General features: G+C 37.8%; 2 protein-coding genes and 1 long non-coding RNA gene across 5 annotated transcripts; 2 read left to right on the top strand and 1 right to left on the bottom strand.

Moving 5' to 3' along the window:
• The first annotated feature begins 982 nt into the window (after positions 1-982).
• Positions 983-5,707, top strand: LOC103464789 (tribbles homolog 2-like). The gene is made up of 4 exons (XM_008409141.2): positions 983-1,224; positions 4,403-4,687; positions 4,802-5,094; positions 5,203-5,707. Exons 2-4 carry the CDS (start codon positions 4,415-4,417, stop codon positions 5,690-5,692), a joined length of 1,056 nt encoding a protein of 351 aa, XP_008407363.2. The 5' UTR covers positions 983-1,224; positions 4,403-4,414; the 3' UTR covers positions 5,693-5,707.
• A 3,090-nt stretch (positions 5,708-8,797) lies between these two features.
• On the bottom strand, positions 8,798-18,794 carry atrip (ATR interacting protein). 3 transcript variants are annotated; one of them, XM_008409140.3, is made up of 19 exons: positions 18,482-18,793; positions 17,350-17,414; positions 16,936-17,237; positions 16,514-16,596; positions 15,917-16,087; positions 15,742-15,833; positions 15,374-15,519; positions 15,164-15,265; positions 14,140-14,233; positions 13,610-13,774; positions 13,081-13,342; positions 12,943-12,987; positions 12,673-12,851; positions 10,442-10,578; positions 10,201-10,292; positions 9,829-9,912; positions 9,680-9,752; positions 9,404-9,595; positions 8,798-9,104 (listed from the first exon to the last, which is right to left on the bottom strand). In XM_008409140.3, the coding sequence occupies exons 3-19, from the start codon at positions 17,234-17,236 to the stop codon at positions 9,031-9,033; spliced, it is 2,292 nt and encodes a 763-aa protein (XP_008407362.2). In that variant the 5' UTR covers position 17,237; positions 17,350-17,414; positions 18,482-18,793; the 3' UTR covers positions 8,798-9,030. The 3 variants fall into 3 exon arrangements, with proteins under 3 accessions (XP_008407362.2, XP_081463054.1, XP_008407361.2); XM_081606928.1 differs by lacking the exon at positions 17,350-17,414 and having other exon boundaries at positions 15,164-15,262; positions 18,482-18,794; XM_008409139.3 differs by lacking the exon at positions 17,350-17,414 and having other exon boundaries at positions 18,482-18,792.
• On the top strand, positions 18,185-20,334 carry LOC103464787 (uncharacterized). The gene is made up of 3 exons (XR_533711.2): positions 18,185-18,274; positions 19,910-20,027; positions 20,106-20,334. It is a non-coding gene; the product is annotated as an uncharacterized LOC103464787 (long non-coding RNA).
• Positions 20,335-20,787: the final 453 nt, after the last annotated feature.

Raw genomic sequence — 20,787 nt, 5'->3', positions numbered from 1 at the left:
GCGCCCCTAGTGGAATAAATATCAAGCGACGCTCAGGCTTTGAATATATGACTTAAATGGAAATAATCTCCAGTAATTCAAAAATCTTGAAGGGAAACTTATTGTACTAAGGGCAATCTAGTTCTTGAAAAGATGCATTTTAAAATAGTTCTACCTAACTACTACGTTAAGTTAAAAATATCTCCATCTGGTGTTTTGACCATTCTAAAGTTAAACACTCTTTCAGATACTCTAACTAGTATCAAAATAATCCAGGATAGTTTTCCTTTTAAAAGACTAACATTTTATTTACTTTGAATAAATGGTGTTTAGATCATTCTGTAGGATTAATTTCATTCGGGATACTTGAAATCCTCATTCTGATTTGGAAATACTATGTAAAATTGCGTAGCCTTAAAGCGCAGAGTTTATTTTTGAAAAACGTGGTTGACCGAAACGAAAACAAGAAAAACTAGAACAGCCACACAAATTGTGACATGTCATGTAGTCTCCAGATTACATGTCACCATTTGGTTTTACTTGGGAACGTCAGATAATTTTAGACTGTGACTTATAAGACATGATGACAAGCGGAAATGCGTGAGGTATGCCCCGCTCCCCTTTAGATCCGCTCTGTCTGACGACCGACCTGCCGTGGATTGCAACATCGAAGCTCCGCCCCTCCGGGTTGACGCCACCGCGGGAGGACACAACGAAACCAAACAAACCCGGAGTCAGTCGGAGCCCCAGAGTCCAGCTGAAAGTTCTGGAGAACCAGAATCAGGGTCAGCTGAAAGCGACGGGGAAATAAACTAGACCGACTCTATTCGGCTTTCTGCTGATGAAGGGGCAGGACTGCCTTTGAACGCCCTTTTTCGGAAATATCAACGAAGACTCAACAAGTTTCATTTTTAATTACACTGCAATTATTATTAGTTTTGGAATTCTCCGTCGATAAATTATCTTCATTTATTTAACTTAATCCGCAATATAAAACTCAGCGACCACCAGCTGACGGACCAACGACAGGTTGCGCAACTGAAACGGCAGGAAGGCGCAAAGACGTCACCTCCAGTTCTCCCAGTGTCATAGTGATTGGTCCCCGTCGGAATTCAGCTTGAAGAGAGTAGGACCGCTTTTCAGATATTTGTTTAGCAACTCTGCTGCGCGGACAAGTGACCAAAACCATCTCCATAGTGATTTTACTGAGCTGACCTGCAGTCCGCACCTGAAGTCATTCCAAAGGTAAGAAACTGACCTGAGACCAGCAGAACTGCTGCTGGTGGCATGGAAATGTATTTAAATATTCAGCCTGAAGTGAACTATAGTGCTGAAAATGCAATGTCAGATATTAAATATTAAGTCATTTTTCTCTGAGTTGTTTATATGCGAGTAACAAAAACACCTTTTCAGAAATAGTTTTCTTGTTGTTGTTGTTTAGATTTAAATTCAACTGAACTGAATGCGAGTCAGAACCAAAACAAAAACAATTCTCTTCAACTTTTTTAATTCAACTCAGCATGCACTTTTCTATTGTTATTTTTTCCAGCTATATTAAGAAAGAAAAGTCATATTGGCTGTTATTTAATAAATCAATACATAAGTGTAGCTTGATTTAGGAATACAAAACACAAGAGTCTAAAGATGCATATAGTCACACACCTTTTGCAGTGATATTAAAGCTGATTCCCTTGCACTGTACATAGAAACATGTGGAAACAATGCTCAGCTGACTCCTGAACCAGGATTGAATGCATCCATTATGTACAGCCGTTGACTTTCAAAAACCAAATAACAAAATAAATAGCCTAAATGTCACTTTCTAATATTTTTTGTGCTGTCTTATTTAAAATAGAAAAATAAATAAAGTATCAGTTTGCCTCCTTGTCAAACCTCAAACAGTTTGAATTCTTAAAGGGCTGTTAATTAGGAAAATATGAAATTATGACACTGTTGCTAAAAGTTGTGTTGTCGATATTGACTAGGATTAAGCCACATGCTTCTGACTCATTTCTTTCCTTATCATGACACACTGTCTCCACCACTCAGTGTCAGTTTTAGCATCTTAGCCACAAAAGATATACATCAGATGAGGGCAATAAGGGCAGCTAAAACCAGTTCACCTCACCAGAAAAATATGCAGAAATGTAAAATTTAAACAAATATCCAAAAATATGTTTGTGATTGCAATATTGCACGTACCAACAATGCCGATTTTGCTCCAATATATTGTGCACCTCTGCTTTCTTTGCTTGGATGAAGTGAAGCAGCAGATTTCTAGTTTAAAATAGTTTGTTTTTACAGTAAGGGAATGTAACTGGTCTGTGGAATATGTCTTCTTAAATAAGATTTTCCAGAACATTATAACATGTTGTTTCCTTGGATTGTTCATTCTTCCAGCAAATGTATGAGTATGGTGCTTTGAATGAATCTCGCCCAAGTCTTTTTGTATTTCCTGTGGCATTTCATGATTTTGATTCAGTAGTGGTGTTTTTTTTTATTATTTAGTTAGGCAGTGAAGAGCAAGGAGTGAGATAAATAAGAGACAAGTTGTTTAGAAATACTCAGAGTTCTTGGTGTGCTTTTTGTGCATTTTCACAAAAAGGCTTGTCTAAGTCATGTTTTAATTACAACGGAAACCCATTTATGAGGGAGCAACTTTTATAGTCTCCACCACAATGAATTAAATGCCAAATGAGAGGTTACATGGCGCAAAGTTTCTGCATGTGGGTTTTGCTTTCTGAATAACTCAGCAGTCAGATCTCTGGAGATTTCCCCAATACTTTATTTTGAGCTACAGTTTCACAATCAAATGTGTCAAACAAGGTCAGATTTGCTGTGTGTATATGTGTGTGTGTGGGTGGGTGGATGACGTTGCCACAGTGACATTGTGACTCAGGGTGTTTCAGCAGGAGTGAAAGCAGTGTTGCCCCACAGCCGGTTTCCACAAAATATCACCAAGGTGACCGCAAGTTATGAGAAACTTACTCACACACCCACACAAACACACACACCCTAGCGGTGCATGCATGTAGGTGTTGACTGTATTTAAAGCCTTTTTAAACTATAAACTGTTTTGCTCTGATGCAACGATCTGAAAGCTGTGGTGCCTGTCAGCTTACAGGAAGTTGCATCAGGAGAGCCTATAGACCCGACCGTGTAACATGTAAGCAGCAGGGATGCAGAACACAGTTAGATGTGATACTAATACATCATTTTTACTTAATGTGAAAATGTCACTGCAGAGGTTTTGGTGGAAGAATCAGTGAGTCGAGTTTTCCCTGTAGAGGGCGCTGTTATGCAACATGGAGCAGCTTTACTGTAAATTTAAATAAAAATATCTTTGTTAGAATAAGTTAACCAAGTGCTTTATTCAACGCAGGTAAAGTAAATATAATATGTCACTAAATAGCATTTTCACCCAGATGTATACGTCATTTGTCAAAAAATAGACAGATGTATATTTGGAGCGCAGGTTAGGATAAGAATCAGCCTAATAATAACCAAAAATATTCACACAAATGTGTTTTGTCTCAAACGATTTATGAGAAAATAATTATACTTGATTACATTAAGCTGAAAAAATAGTTTTGTGTCCATTCAATATAAGAATGCAACATGCATTTGAAATTTGACACAAGGACTAGTGTTGATTTTAGCGCTCTGTTAGAAGCATGCCGTTTCACCTCTTGTTTCTGTGAGAAAAAAACTGATGCATTAGTGTCAATAATAATAATATTAATTTTTGTGAGATCATATAAATTTTGCAATATGCAACTATTTATTGGATGGTTTCTGACGCTGGTAGATTTAGTCAGTTCCTTGTATTCCAACAGAAACTTTCAGCTTATTTTAGGATTTTAAAACTATATTCTGATCTTTTTTAATCCATTCTACATTTTTATAGAGAATGTGTAAAATATAGTAGGCAATTTGATTACATCCATCCATCTTCTTGACACCCTTGTCCCTCAGTGGGGTCGGGAGGGGTGCTGGTGCCCATCTCCAGTTAACGTTCCGGGCGAGAGGCGGGGTTCACCCTGGACAGGTCGCCAGTCCAATTTGATTACAGTTAATCTAAAATAAAAAAAAATCATATTCCATGAAAATTCTGAAATCTTTTAAGGTGCGCACATTGGATTTTTGATCAAAACTGCTGATTGCTGCCAACATGTCTTTTGATTTGAATTAGTCAATATTTGGGCCACGCCATTCCAAAATAAAAATTCGCAAAAGCCAGTTTGCACCCATATTAAACATTTTTCCATGCGTTACACATTTCTATTGAGAATATATAAATTATATTTTGCACGTTGCACACCAGGTTTTTGTTGAAGAGTACAATGTCTCAAAAATACCAGTATGAAAAATATGTTTGGTATTAGAAGTTAATAGTAAATCTCATGTATCTTGTCTTCACCAGTAAAAACTGAGGATGGGCGTGGCAACAACCAGAAGTCAGCTGTGTCTGAAGAGACTGCTGGCTGAGCCTCAGGAAAACTTACCGAAATGCAAGCTCGCCCGTCTGGAGACATCCCATTCTGCCAGTGGCCTATCTTCATATCTCACACCAACAAACCCCGCCCCCAAGTCCAGCCCAAGCCAGCTCCCGTCCAGAGTGGGACCGTACCTCCTGTTTGTAAGCTGTGAGAGGGAGGAAACCTATAGGGCCTTGCACACAAACACTCAAAAGCAGTACACCTGTCAGGTAAGACGGAGTAACACTAACAACTCTGCTTGTAGTGGCAATATGACAAAATTCTCCAAAACACATCTGGTGGTAATTTTTAGTACTTCAAGTAATGGTGTGTCCTGGTTGCAGGTTCTCCCTCTGCAGGGTTTCCAGGAACGGTTGGCAGCCTACGAGCGCATTGGCAAACACGACAACATCTGCCGTCTGCAAGATGTGGTGGTCGGTCAAGACAACCTGTACGTCTTCCTGCCCGATCACCATGGAGACATGCACGCATACGTGCGCAGCAGGAAACGCCTGGACGAGGAAGAGGCGGGGCGTCTGTTTGCTCAGATGCTGAATGCGGTGGTGCACTGCCACCATAAAGGAGTCATCCTGAGGGACCTGAAGCTACGACGGTTCGTCTTTACCGACCAATACAGGTAGTCCCAGGTGGCATAGCTCACACCATGTTTGTTCTGCATCCTACATAAAAAAAATCAAAACAGAGAACTTTAGTTAATGTTTTTTTTTTGTTTGTTTTTTTGCAGGACTCGTCTCGCCCTGCTCGGCCTTAACGACAGTGTAGTCCTCCACGGTAACCCTGATAATGACTTCCTCAGAGACAGACACGGCTGTCCCGCCTATGTTGGCCCCGAGCTGCTCAACAACGGAAATGGCTCCTACTCGGGTCGCACTGCAGACATATGGAGCCTGGGCGTGTCTCTGTACACAATGCTGATTGGACGATATCCTTTTCAGGACACGCAGCCAGCTGCGCTTTTCGCTAAGATCCGGCGCGGGGTGTTCAGCCTGCCCAGTGGCTTGTCGCCACAGGCAAAGTGTCTGATTAGCTGCATGCTGAGGAAGGTGCCTGCTGAGAGACTGAAGGCATCCGAACTGCTGATGCATCCGTGGCTGACCACCAATCCCTGTGTGCAACACCACAATGTGCACAAGACGCATCACAACCAAAATACAATGCAGAACAAACAGACGGAAGACGACCAAGTGGTACCAACATGGACTGAGAAACAATAAAATGTCTATATGCTATACCTTCATGTGTGAATTTGTAATAACACACTGCCTGGCCACAAGTCAAACAGTAACTCACCACTTGCATGTGGTTCCATTCTAAACGTTTGAGCATTAGTAAATTTTGTTACATTACATAGAGTTGCATTATTTATAATTTGATTTTTTTTTAAACCAACATGATGAAAGAGGCTGAAGGCTGAGAATTTTTTTTTCTTGGTGAATCCCACAATCTCTTCCACAATTTGGGTCTGATGAATTGCGGCATTGTGGCTGTGAGATATGCTTGTGCCATTTGAAAGAAACTGTGATTGATGGAAAAAGTTTATTTTAGTTTATTCGGTTACTCAATTGATCTTTTTAAAGAACTCAAACTACATGAGAAATCCCATTGCTTGGCACTTCAGTTTTTAGCAAAGAAAAACTATCATTTATTTTCACAAACTAAATTTCACAAACTACTACATTTTCTCAGGTTACAATCACTCAAGATATCTTTCAGGTCATAAAAAGTATTTTGGATTTCACAGTTCCTAAACCCTTTTTCCAGTGTTCTTCCTTGATGTTTAAATTGTCTTGACCAATAATTTGATCCTCCTGAAATAACTATATGATATCAGTACACGTCTGCCTGCTGGCGAGTTCCAAAACTTGCTTATACATTACTTCGCAATAAAATTTTTTCAAACATTTTCTTTGTTAAACTGAACTGTTCATCATTTGCGGTCAGGCAGTCGACAATCAATTTGCAACCAAAACCAGATTCCAACTTCAAGGTTGAAACATTTCTCTAAAAATTTTCTTACATCTCAGTGAAAAGTAATTTTGTTTGTTTTTTTTTGTTTTTTTTTACATATGTGTGCATACATGAAGTGATAAACACTACCAATGGTATGATCCTGGATTACTTGAACCTCTGGTGCCTTTGTCTGTTTGTAGTTGTGTCTCAGCTTTTGTTCCGCCTCTTTGAGATAAAGTGGTCCCATGTCAACATTCATTTAAAGAAATAGAATGTCTTGTTTTCTAACCATCTGTACTGCAGCTACTCTCCCATAGTTTTAACATACAAGGGTTGTTCAAGCACACCAATGCAGTGTGCGAACTTTTCTTTTATGTAACTCAGTTTTGAAGTGGCAGACCTTTTAAGTCTGGAAAATGAGAAATTTGACTCAACACACAAAAGAAAAACATCCTTTCTTTTGCAAATACTTAAAAATGAGCTTCGTCATTTACTGATGTAGTGATGCTAGTTGAATGTGTTGGAGAAAAACACCTGAAAATATCACAAAATTTAGATTCGAGTTTCTAAAGGAGGCGGCGCCTCAAGAGGCAGAACTTCTTTCAAGTGTTTACATTTATAAATCCTGTTGAGGATGGTTCACTGTTTTAAAGAGTGTGTTGCTGAGCAGAAAAAATAATTCAAGTTAAATGTGTCTTTAGTTTTCAGATAATAAATGTTTTTATTTAGTTTTATCCAGTTGAAACTAAAACTGAATTTGGTAATTAGCAAAAATTCTGCTTTAGTTGCACGAAAAATCCTTTGGGTATTGGGTGAAGAAAATTTTTTTTTAATCAGAATTAATCTGAACAAAATGTAAATAATAAAACAATATTTTCTTAAAGCTGCAGCAGTATCAAACATCTATTTTGGGGCATTTTATAGTGCAGATTGCATTAAAAACCTGGAAAAGATTAGCCACTTAATCACATTTCAGGATAATGAGGATATATTCTGAGCACTTGATACTATGAAGCTAATTTTGAAATAACTGGACATTTCCTAATTTGCAGTCCTCTGTGAGTGATGAAGAAAATCACTACCCAACAAGCTTTACGCCTGCTAACAGGATGCCTTTTGTTTTAGTGTACAGTGCAATTTCTGTTTTCAGTTGTGACAGAATAAATAAAGGCTGTTTAAAGATGTTCTGGTCTCAAAATGGGTCTTTTTTCTGAATATTTGGGCCTACAATTTCCATTCAACATTAGTCTTCAGGCTGGATACTCAACTACACAGCCCAGCTAAAATAAGCTTGCTATTTGTCCAATGACACTCAAAAAAAACCCCCAAAAAAAACAGCATGACAAACGGCCACAATAACAAAATGCTGAGTTTGAGGCTGATCCAACCTGGAATAGATATAAAGCTGAGTCCCCTGATCCAGTCATCAGGGTCTAGTGTTGCTAAAGATGATGTTTTGGTTGATTTTTTTCATGATGGTTTAAACTATTAGCCAAAGCAAAAATGCTACAAACAAATAATAAATATATATATATATATATATATATATATATATATATATATATGTATATATATATGAAGTGTATTTTCCTAAACTTCATATATATGTGATTTGAATACATGTGTTTTTCTCAATTTGGCAGATAAAACATCGCTTGGCATCAAGATTTGCTATATACAATTATGTATTTTCTGCAAACATTTTTAGCAGAGGAAATTATACTGGATTAACTGCAGTAATAAGTAAGAATACTTAAGAACAGTACAGAGCTTCCTCACATATGATTGTAGCAGCTTAAATGTATCTCCATTAATAAATGATTTTGCAGCCACTGGGAAGAAGAATGTAAGAATATTTACAATTTGAAAAAAATAAAACCAGTAAAGCAGTGCTAGTTACTAAAAAAAGGCTGTTAAAAATAGTTCAATGTCCTCATCCCAAGTTTGTCAATTTTCTTAAATTTCCTGATCGTTCAGGGGAAAAAGTTACCAAGCAACTTTATTGCTGGATGTGCAAAATTTCAACATTTTACACTCCAAAAAACAAACAAACAAACAAACAAAAAAACTCAAATAAAACAGAAAATTGAGTTTGAAAAAATGTTCATTCATTTTGCCATAATCTGGGAAGTAATGAATTCCGGTAAATGAAAACAGTTCGACAGCAATTCAGAGGAAAATATGCAAAGTTGATTAATGTATTTGTGTCATTTAAATCTTTAGGACATCCCAAGAACATCCAAATAAAGATTTTCATTTTCTGTTTGTGACAGTTTTAAAAGTTGTGCAATATTTAACTTGTTACAGGAATTAGTGAGGCCTTGTTATTAAAGTAAAACAGAAAACAGTTGACAATGCTCACTGAAAGCTTTGATTCATTCATTTCATTTTTTTATTAAATCCATCAAAAAGCAAAAATGATTCTTTGATACTTCAGTCAAAGCTCAGCTCTGATCCATCATTTTTGTTGTGTTTCCATCAGATAAGTGCTTAACAGAAAGTTTCTGTTCTGACCTGATCTTATTCTGAATTATTTGATCAGCCTGTAAGCGGTCCTTCATATTTCAGCAGCAGCAGCAGCAGCAGCAGCAGCAGCAGCAGGCTACGAGGCGTTGTCAGTGTCCATATCATCGGTGTCATCGGCGTCGGAGCGGCAGATCTCCTCCAAGGCCAGCTCTGACGAACAGAAACAACCCAGGTAAAACACAAACAGCCATTGCTAATCAAAGACTGATTCAATGATTTTCAAATATAACTGGATGTGTTTTTAATGATTATCACCCAAAGGAAATTGGTGCTTAGTTTGCTAAAAATCAATTTGTACATTAACAAGATACTGTCTAGTTATTTAATGAACAGGGAAACCAGTGATCTTCCAAATATTCAATTCCTGGTGGAGTGCTAAGGACACTTGGTGGAGTGCTAAGGACACCTCTTATAAGATGGAAGATTATTCATGTTTTGTGTACAGATACCTTCACTGTCACTCAGATCAGAGATCTTGCTCAATGTTTCACGCACAGCAGGGATCATCTGGTCATACATGTGCAACACCGGCCGGCAGCTTTCAGAGAAGCTCGTGTGATGCAGCAGCAGCCAATGTAGAAGCAGCAGAGACTCTCTGAGAAGTGATGCAGCTGGGCCGCTCCAACAAGACGAGCTAGATGCTAAAAGAAAAAAAAGAAAAAAGCCAATCAGGATTTATTGCATGTTCAAGAGAGTCCCATTCTTATTGTTTTCCCCCAATTTACCAGAGGTTTGCTCTTGAGAGCCGCGAATATCCAACCACTGACGATGGAAAATGATTACAACCGCCTGAACCAACTGTGAAGAAACACAGAAAATTGTGTGGTAAGAAAATTTTCAACAAGAAACAGAAGTCAAGGTGAGAGATATCTACCTCACTGTAACACTGGCAGGGGCTTGGCTTGCTGCTTGTCCAGTTCTCTGTTCTCTGAGTCACTCGGCTCAACAAACGCACAACCTGGGGTGCAACAGCGAAAACACAGTGAATCCCAAATGTATTTACTTTTCCAGCGTTCTCTGTTCTTACATAGTTCACTTTTTGTGTCAAAAAATATCAAAGTTGAGCGTGCAATTCACAGATGAAAACATGGAAGATGCTTTCACAAGAGTCAGAAAAAAACTGAAGGAAAGAGCCATGATTTCAGATTTTCCAAAATTATATGATATCTATAGTTTACCAGTATTGTGGTATTTACTGCTAAATACTTCCCACATTCATATGGAAAAATAAATCAGTTGATGTTACCTGCAGGTCCAGCAAAATCCAATCGGCGTGTGTAGATAGTGTATCTGGTCTGGTCCGGATCAAATGGAACAACTTAAGAAAAATACAAGTATCTGCAGCAAAATAGAGACGAAAAAAAGAAAAATAAACTATTTAACAAGAAATATTTGTTTTTTTTTTAAACAAAATAAAAATCAGTGGTTCCAGAGTGAGTAAGTGCTATCAAATTACATCAGAGTTGAAGTCAGAGGATTTTTCTCACCGTGTTGGGAACAGAGCTGCTTGGCCAGAGTGGGATGGTCAGACATGGCTGTGAGAACAGACACACACTCTGAAACCGTCTGCACCCTGGTGTCTTGTGCTAAACACAGACATACCACCTGCAACACACACTGGAGCCTAAAATACAAAAAAAGGAAGTCATATACATCATTGATTCCTCTCTTGCTCTCGGTGCAGGCGGACACTTTTTGTCTCTGCTCCCTCCCTGCCCATGCCTGCCCTGCTTGCTCTGTTTTTGTCTTGTCTTTTTCTATATTTTTGGAGCCTTTCTTTGCACATCCTCCAAATCTACTAATTATGGATCTGGTCAACCGGTTTCAAATTGATCAAATTTTCTCGATGAGAAGACTGGACACAGCAGAGAGCCCTCTTGTCCTGCAGGGACAAACCCGGCAGGATTCACCCTGGATTTATTCAAAACAGGATTTTTGCTGTTTGGAGCTTGCGGATTCCTGGCTTATCAACAAATTTGTGACGGACTTGGCTGAACTAGCGAACACTCAGACTGTTGGTGTGGACAGAGACGCAAGTTGGATGCGAGTCTTGCTGAGACTCGCAGCCCAGCTGGGGACTCTAAAACTCATTAACAGGATGGAATCGATCTTAGAGAAGTTGCTAGTTTCGGCACAGTGGAGCGACAAAACTAATTTGGATATTTGGGAACTGAGATGTATTGGAGAGATTTTAGGGAAGATTGAAATTTATAATCTTCCCGACCTAAGACATTCTGTATCTGAATTGGCTTTTCCCAAGAAAAGGGCCGCATATTTCCAATCTCCTTGAAGATATGTAAACATATCGCTCCTTCCCACCTCACCCTCTACTGTTATCCATGCAGCTGTAGAGCTGAGAACTCCCAAGGACATTCCTTGATAACATCTTTTTGGACTTCTGCTGGGAGGCTGAGCAACGTGGTTTCATGGCCCTGTGATATCACCGCCTTCACTCGTGTCTTTGTTTTGCCCTTTGTCTGAATGTTGCCATTTGCCCTAATGTGTCTCTTTCCTCTTTTTATTGTATTTTGTTAGAAACTGTGGAGTACTCACTTTTAACCCAGAAAAGGAATTAGAACAAACTTGGAATCCAGAGACTCAGTTTATTAGTCATTCTTTTTAGCTTATATTTTAGAAACTGTAGAGTACCCACTTGATGCACAGACTCCTATTATTGCAACTCAGAAAAGGAATTAGAACGAACTTAGAATCCAGAACAGGAACATTTATTTTTTATTATTATTTAGAAACTGTGGAGTACTCAATACTTTTACAAATTTAGCGCATACTTAAAAAGTCCAGAGAATACTTATACTTACCTAGCAACCCAGAAGTCCAGAGGATACTTACTTACACTTATTTAGCAACCCAGAACTGGGATTAGAACTTGGAATCCAGAAAAACTACCTTTGCAACTATTCTTCCAAACCAGAAAAGGAATTAGACCGGAGGATACTTACTTCTACTTAAGTTGAAAGTGAGTGACATTAGCTGATGTCTAGTATGTAAACAAAAAAATCTATTAAATTAATAAATGATCACACCTCTGAATATATTTGCAATGAACATTGTGTAGTTTGAGATGATGCAATGAAAAATCAGTTGGTGGTCAGAATCAGATGATTTTCAGCCTGATCTGTTCTAAATGGTCAGTCAGTCAAAAACTAAAAGAAAAAATCTGTTCTTATTCCAATCAGTGAACACGATACAACTTTTTAACACAAAGATACAAAAGAAATTGGATACTCTACTTTCTTTCCTCAAACTTTCCGGACAGTGTAGGAATTTTGTAAACGCCAGTAGTTTCCTCTTTAGCTACTTTTTATGTTTCATCATTATTTACATCGACTCAACCAGTTAAAGGGAAACCATTAGGGACTTTCAAGTAATCAGAAAAAGCCAAGCAAACAGTTTTTGCAGTTCTAAATTTTATGATTAAAGGTCAGTTTATTTTATACTTGTTTTTATATTATTCTGGTACTTCCATGAAGAATACAAGGTCTAATCTGATTTAATGTCAGACAACCAATTTCAACTGTATCCTGCAGTCACATAGAAAAAATAACCAATCAGTCACACTTCACTTGTTTCTAATCTATACTGTTGTCATCTCCAATGAGGTAAAGTGATAGATCTTACTATGACTAATGTTTAGTACTTATCGTTAAATCTCTGCTCTGTGGCTAAATATTTATTAAAAAAGCTGATGTAAATGTACCTGTCAGAGTGCGTGGGAGGTGTCCGTTTCATGAGGATACACAGGGTCTTCAAAGCGTTAAGGAAGAGCTTCTCTTTCTGAGCGCTGTTACCACTGAGACGCGTGTCACACAAGCGGAGCAATGACTGCAGCAAGGCATTCTGGGAGCAAAGGCCCATGTTTGCATCAGAGCGATCAGTCTACAAACAGATGAGAAACAAGTCTATATCAAAAAAAAGAAGCTGATGTATAAATATGTTAAAATTTAGCATAATTTAGATTTTCCTGTACCTTGCCTGTAGTCTGGTTCTTCCTCAACAACACCGCTTCCACTACCTGAAGTGGAACATTAATATTAACATAAAAAATTCAAAAAGTCTTGAAGTATAAATAACTCAAATCTTCCTTGAAATACATGAATCTCCTCACCTCATCACTTTGGGCCAAAAGTAGGTAAAGAAGCTTGAGTGCTGTCAAGCCAGTGTCCTCCACTCTGAAACCTGTGATGGCAGCCTCATCCAGTCTCCCCAGTACAGGACACTCTGTTTGGCCTGCTGGGATTGAGCTGATACTGGTGGAGTCTGACCCATAAATCCCAGTGGAAGAGGAGCCAAGAGACTCCAAAGTGCAAGAGAGCTGAGAAAGATGAAGATCTAACAGAGGAAGCAGGAAGACCGCTCCAGGACATGACCTACACAAAACAGACTTTTTTAAATTTTATTTTATTCTCAATATCAAACTATAACTATAGATAAAGCCTGGTGCTAAAAGGAATAACTACATAGAAAGTTGAGTTTGCATTAGTTGTGATCTCAATGTTGCTGTTACAACATTTGACCACAAGAGGACTCTGTTGTCCAGAAAATACTTTAGGCATGTTATTATTTATGGTTCTGGACGCTTCACTATGTGGACAGTTTAGTAAAGCTTTTAGAAAAGCCTCAGTCTGTCTTACTACCTGTTGTCTCTGTTGCTGACGGCAATGGTCGTTTGACTCTGACTCAGCAGGTTGAGTCCAGTTGCAGCCAGGCTTTGGACCAAACTCAGAGGAGCTCTATTGGCTCCAACGGTGCCGGCGGCCTCTAGGGGATCAGAGTGGAGCTGAGGGCTGATGGACAGCTGACTGATCCCACAACGAAATAAAAGCAAAAAATCATCAGTGAAGATTACATGTTCAGAAGCTATAACAGGTTCTGCTTACGACACAGTGGCCTAAAAATAAAGCCACATGAAAAATTCCTTCAAATCTTTATTTATTAAAAAAAAACATACATTTCAGAGAAGAGTCTAGGATGCTTTTTCATAGAATTAGTCTTTAACTTGAGTTTCTATTATCATTTCTGGGATAATGTAAACATCTATTCCTATGTCTGATATATTCTGAAACATCAAACCCTGCTGTTTTCCTTCTGAAACTCCTGCTATCTGGGCCTTCTGCAAAAATGGATTGTGGAAGTTATAGTCTTTGTTCTTGGTCAAGGTGTTTACCTATATTCAGCCACACTCATCGACAGCAGGTGGGAGAGACCGAGGCTGCTAGGAACCAATGGCTGCTGTAGTAGCAGCCCAAGCAGGACGCCTCCTAGTGGACAAAACAGAGCCACAAACAGGATGAAAAGAACTCATGATACAGGTAGATCTCACTTCATTTGAAAATGATCAAAAAGTTTATTTGTTTCAGCTACTCAACTTAAAATGTAAAGATTCATTACACACAGTGATATATTTCAAACATTTTGATGGTATTGGCTTACAGCTAATGAAAATCCAAATTTCATTTTTTTCAGAAAATATGGATATTACAGTAGATCATCGTGCAGAAACATCTGATTGCAGTATAAATCACTCTGTGTGTAATTGTATTTTTTATGTATAGGCAACATGTGTTTTTGAACTGAATCACTTAAATTGTTAAGGGTATTTCAGTTTTTTAAGATGCACCCGTAAATGTAACACAGTCACTGTTTGTTCTGCTTCATTAAGTAGCAGAGTGTTTTTTTATATACAGATCTCCCTGCTTTAGTTTAAATTTTAGAATATTATAGTTAACCTAACATAACATAACATAACATAACATAGTTGTCCTTGAGTTGGAGCAGCATATTATATTTTCATCTGAGAACCTCTGACACAATCACATCTGTCCCCATTAAAAAACATGGATAGTTAAGATTGCGGTGTCCTAAAAGACACTGATGGAGAACTAAAGTGAGGCACAATAGTAATACTGATGATATGTAGAGTATTTATGCCTATTGTTACCTGACTCGGATCAGTATCAGGGACAGAAAAACAGATGAGGACATCCCAAATTATTAGTTTAATCAAGCACAACAAATTATCTTGGCATATTTTCAGAACTAAAATATATTTACAATAATCCCCATAGGAGAAACAAGCTCATAATTTCTCATCACTTACTTAACAAGTAGCACAGCTGTGTGTGATGAAATATCAACAAATTATAAATCTGCCAGGAGTCCTTTAGAAGGAGCTGGTCAAGGTAACAAACCTTTGTGCTGCATCTTTGCACGTCTGGCAGACAGGAACGGGTCTGGATGAGAAATATCCTGTCCATCACCAGTTCTGCTCTTAGATACTCCTCTGTCTGCTGCTGCATTACAAATACACACATACACACATACACAGCTTAACTGTAAGTACGGATAACACAAAAGTTTGGCTATTTCAGGATTTCATGACAACAGATCTTGTGACTCACCATCTCTCAGAGTTTTCACCGGCGTCACTCGTGATGAAATCTGCGCTCCAAATGTCTCCTTGGTGATGAAACCGTTTCCCATTGGAGAGGAGGAGGAGCTGCCACTCATCTGATGCATCTGGGTGAGCGTGCTGAGCACTTTAGGACTAAAAAAACAAAATTTATGGGTGAGCAGAAAACTCATTTGTTAATATGTCATGATAGTCAATAAGAACTGCTTGTTACTTTGGAGCTGGAGCTTCAAAAATAAAAAAGCTTCCATTACATGGTTGATGAGAAAAAATTAACCAGAAAAAAATAACTATATGCAGCTACAGAACATGAAGCATTTCATTATAAAATATGGTGATAAAATAGGAGGTGCCTACCTAGTCTTGTTTTTGTCTGAACTGAGAAGTTTGGTCTTCATCTCATTGATTTCTGCTTCTTTAAACTGCAGCTCAGACTGCAGAGACAGAACCTGTGCATAAAAAACATGTCAGAGTTGCTTTAAAGGATTACCAACTCTGTACATGTGTGTGTCCATGTCCGCTACATCCTCACCTTCTTGTTGAGCTCCTTCTCCCTGTCGCTCTGCTCTCGCTGTCTCTGAGTCTCCAGGAGAACCTGGTTCTGTCTCTGGGTTTCCTTTTCTTGCTGAGCTGCTTTCAGAGAGTCTCTCAGGACACGGATCTCGCCGCTCTTCAACAGAATCTGCTCTTCCACCTCGTTTAACTAACAACACGCACCCAACTCACATTTAAAAATATGGAGTGTAAAATGCAAAACATTCTTAAACTGCTCCAGTGTTTATCCTCTTTTAAAAAGGCAGTGAAGAATAACTACCTTGTAATTCAGAAAGCTGAAATGATTCTTTGTCAATCATTTTGCAGATTTGATCCAAATTAATGTTACTAGGTTACACAGTTTTGTTACTCTATGTAAATTAAATATTTACTCAGGTTTGTTATAATTTTAAGACTATATTGTCACATATTAAACAAATAGGAAAATATTTTCATAGATATCACAGCAACACAATGGGAAACCAAAAAGGAAAGCTGCTGAAGATGGGACAAACATAGCTTGGGTTTCAATAATGTAGCACAGTGACATAGATGCCTGTGAATTGAGATACTTTGTAAAATCACTACATCTCACCTTCCTCTTCAGCTCTGCATGCTGGGCCTCCAGGAGTCTGTAGGAGTCTCCCCTGTTTGACCCAAGCTGCTGCTGCATGTTACCTGAACACACACACGCACGCACAAAACACTGTTTTATGCACTGCTGCAACACAGAAACTATACAGATTAAACTTCATTGACTTGGGCACTTCTCAGCACAGAGGTCTTAGCATCCCCTAATATAATTTAAACTATGATATTTACAATAATAACAAAATCAAACGGTTTATTTGTCCTCCATAAACCTTACCATTAGATCTTTTATGTATTTTCACGAATAAAGTCAAATCAGAGGAAATAAAGCTGCTAAAAAGGAAGGTGAAATTACATATTTGAATTATCAGGTTGAGTCATGTGATATTAATTTAAGTATACAAATGATTTCTTCCTTCAACTCACCAAGATCTTCCCTGCTGTGTTTCCCAGCATTTATTTGGTAGATCCCAGACTTGTTCTCTTTGCTGTGGTCTTTTGCAGATTTGTTTTGGCCTGCAGAGGATGTCCAAGTGGACCCAGACGATGGCTCGTTGGGTTTGGATGCTGCTACTGCCGAAGTGAAGGCCTGTGAGGCGATGATGTCTATTTCATCCAAGTCATCCTGGGTGAATTCCTCATCATCTCCAAAAGGGTCATCAGATGCAACTGCTGTCACAACATCCTGGTTAAGGCCTCTGAGGCGTTTTGTGGGCGGGCAATTCATGCTGTGAAGGGCAAAGGAGCGGATGGGTTGACCAACTGGATTTTTAGAGACTCCAAATTTTCAGCATCTGTTAGTCTGCTTTGCTGCTACTGTAGTATCAACCTTATACTTACTTATCCGTTAGCGGTAAAAGTGTTTAAAGCACCATTTCAAAGTAAATGTAACATTCAACTGAACCCTAAAAAGAAAAACACATTCAGAAATTTGTCATAGAAGGCAAAAAGGAAAACTCTTCTGGGCTTTACTGTCATTGTTCTTGTGCATTTTATACTACTATCATGTTCGAAATAAATAAATTACAGCATACATCCAATTCTGTCAGAGAGCATATGTGAAACTTTTATGTTGCTCTGTCTCTCTAAACATTTTTCTTTTGGAAACACACCATCTCTGCACAGTCTCATGTCATTTTCATCATTTTAGCATGCAATGAACTTCATACTTTTTCTGACAGAATTAACAGTTTAAGAATTCCCATCAATAAAATATACAACCACAACATTTAATTTGAAAAAGAATGCAAGGTTAGTGTATTATGGTTTCTAAGTATCATTTATCATGTGGTTTTCTTAATGGCAAAAATATAATATTCTGGATTAATAACTTTTGGCAGGACAAATACTACAATGACAGGTCACATTTCTGACATTTAGTCTAACCATTAAAAATCAATATCAACAAAACAAATTCCCTTGTTCAACATTAGATGGTAATATCTGATTTCTTTTTGGGAAATTGAGCAGTTTCTGTAACTTGCGTTATGGAAACATGTTTCAATGAAAATTGAAACGACATAAAGGATACCATCATGTTATTATTTAAACACTGTTTTATTGCTCTAATAGATAAAAATGTTTGTTTTGATATGAATATCGTTTGAAATTTTCCCATCATAGTTACTGAAAAGCATATCACTTCACTTAGAAAAAGTAATAATCAATGTTGTGGAATGTCCCCAGCTATAAACTGGCAAGGTCAAATTTGACACATTAAATTTATTCTACAAACATATTTAAAGCGCCTCAGCTCAACTTGAAGGTAAACATTTAGTATCTTATTGTTGGCTGCTTAACATTGGTTGTCAGTCAGCTAGAGAAAAATCTTGAGATGTCATTAAGCTAAAAATGGGGTGACATCAGAATGAAGCAGCACTCTATTGTGCGATTTAATTACATTTGCTTTAAGATTTAAAAAGTCAAAGAAATGCTAAATTAACAAATCGTGAGAAGTTGTATGAGTTGTTACCTCGTCTCTCGATGAGGCTACTACTGTTGTTGTTGTGGCTCCTTGGAAGCTAATGCTAACTATCGTGGTTCTAGCCCGCTAAGCTAACTCTGTCACAATAATATGCAGCTATCTTGAAACACCTTATTCACAAAAAGATACAGACACAGATTTTACAACTGTTCCCGAAGACAGCTATATTAAAATAAGTTATTAAAACAGTAAAACTTAAAACAAACAATATGAAGTCACGTTATTGTACTACCCGCTGCTATACTTCCACAAATCTAACCAATCACAAGACAGTTTGGACAACCTGACCAATCATTGACATTCATTCGCTTACGTTGGTCCCACAAGACCCGATTGAAGACAAAAAGTACTAAACGCGAAAAGAGGAATAGAATAGAATAGAATAGAACAGAATAGAATAGAATAGAATAGAATAGAATAGAATAGAATAGAATAGAATAGAATAGAATAGAGGTGGGTATCGTCGCCAAAAAGTTTACTGCAATTGGAGTAACACTACTACACTCTATTTTTACTTAAGTAGAAGTAAAAAGCAGTCAACCCAAAGATAACTCGAGTAAAATATGCACTTGATAAAATGGCTACTCAAGTTTTGATTAACTGATCAAAACATCTGATTTAATTTGAGAAAAATTACTTATTTCTTTTTAATGAAGAGCAGAGTAAAAAAATACCATGACTAAATAATGAATTCAGGCTGAAGGGGAAATGTAAGAAATCTTGAGTCATTTTACTGCATCATACCTTTTACACTTACTTGAGTAAAATGAGACATTGCTTGAGTAATTTCTTCAATTACTATTTTTTAGTTTTACTTATGAAAAATTTGTAACAATTTATATATGTTACATTTCTATTTAAGTACATATTTTCGCTACTCTTCTGAAAATCTGGCAAGCAGTAAGTGAAAAAAAAATTCACAAGGGGTTACTCAAAGACGTTTTTGTTAATAAAAGAAACACCTGGGGTCTTGTCTAGTTACTAAGACACATTTGTTTTTATTATGATACCTCTTAAGCTCAGTAACTTTAAAAATTTGTATTATTTATGCAATTCAAAAACATTTAAGACAGACACATAAGATATATAAGATGTATTTATTACATATGCTTGGTTTTTCAGTTGTAGCTAAACCAATTTAACACTTTGGAACACCTTAGTTCTGAAACTTGGACATTATATCCAGTTACACATGATAAGCAAGAAACAAATTTGAAAAAAAGGAAACTGTCAGAAAATCTTTATCTTAAGTTTTCCCTATCAATAATAATATTTCCTTACTTCAATATCAAAAATCAAAGATATCTGTTGTTTGGAGCCACCAAAACACTCCTACACAGATAAACTTAATCCTGGATAATCTGAGAGTCATATACAGTTATAAATACTGAAGTTCACAGTCTGTATCTGTCACAGCTGCTGCTGAGCTGTGACCACTCACACCTGATCATCATCACCCTGATCCCCAGCTGCTGCCATATAAGGACGGAGCGTCCCCCCTGCACAGCGTCAAATTGTTGTGAAACCCTCAGCGGTAACACCTTCAGGCCTGTTGTAGAAACTTGAGCTAACTGCCCGGTAACTAACCTGTCTGTCTCTTCCTTCTGCCTAGTTGCCTCTCCTGACCCTCTCCACTGGATTTGGGCCTCCTGGCTTTGACCCCCTGTGTGTCTGACCCTGAGATCTGGATCCTATTTTGACCTGGATTTGGACCCGCTGGCTCTGACCCCCTGTCTGTCTGACCCTGAGATCAGGAACCGCCTGACCCCGATTTGGATTCCCTGGTTCTGGCCTGTCTGACTAAGAATATGTTTATTTCCTAATAAACACCAGTTTTTGTATTCACTGTTCAGTCCCTGCATCCATCAGTGCCTGACCGTGTCAGTATCATGTCCTGAATATGTTTATCACCAATATAAAAGATGGACTCACCAGCATAAAAAACACACCAACTGAAAGATGGCACTGATACAACACAGAGTTTTTTCTTTCCCTTGTTTTACATAATTCTGTGTATATTTTAAGAGGAATTTCTAGGATGTGATATTATTTTGTATATTAACACCAATCAGTCACGGGACAAGCAAATAGACTTGGGCTATAATCTGGTGTATTTACAAATACTATGCATTTGTTCGTTATTGTGTTCTGTCCTTGTTTTACATAAATAAACATGATTAGGGAAAAAAAGACACATACATTTTGTTCCAATTCATTGATAATGTGGTTAAATAGTTAGTTGCATGAAACAATTGAACAGACTGATAAATCAAAGGGGCATTAATGGAACCCCC

This window comes from Poecilia reticulata, chromosome 5 (assembly GCF_904066995.2).
Source record: "Poecilia reticulata chromosome 5, P_reticulata-male-v2, whole genome shotgun sequence".
NCBI classification, from domain to species: Eukaryota; Metazoa; Chordata; class Actinopteri; order Cyprinodontiformes; family Poeciliidae; genus Poecilia; species Poecilia reticulata.
Note: the sequence above shows the minus strand (reverse complement) of the source record. Positions and strands in the feature narration are given on the sequence as shown.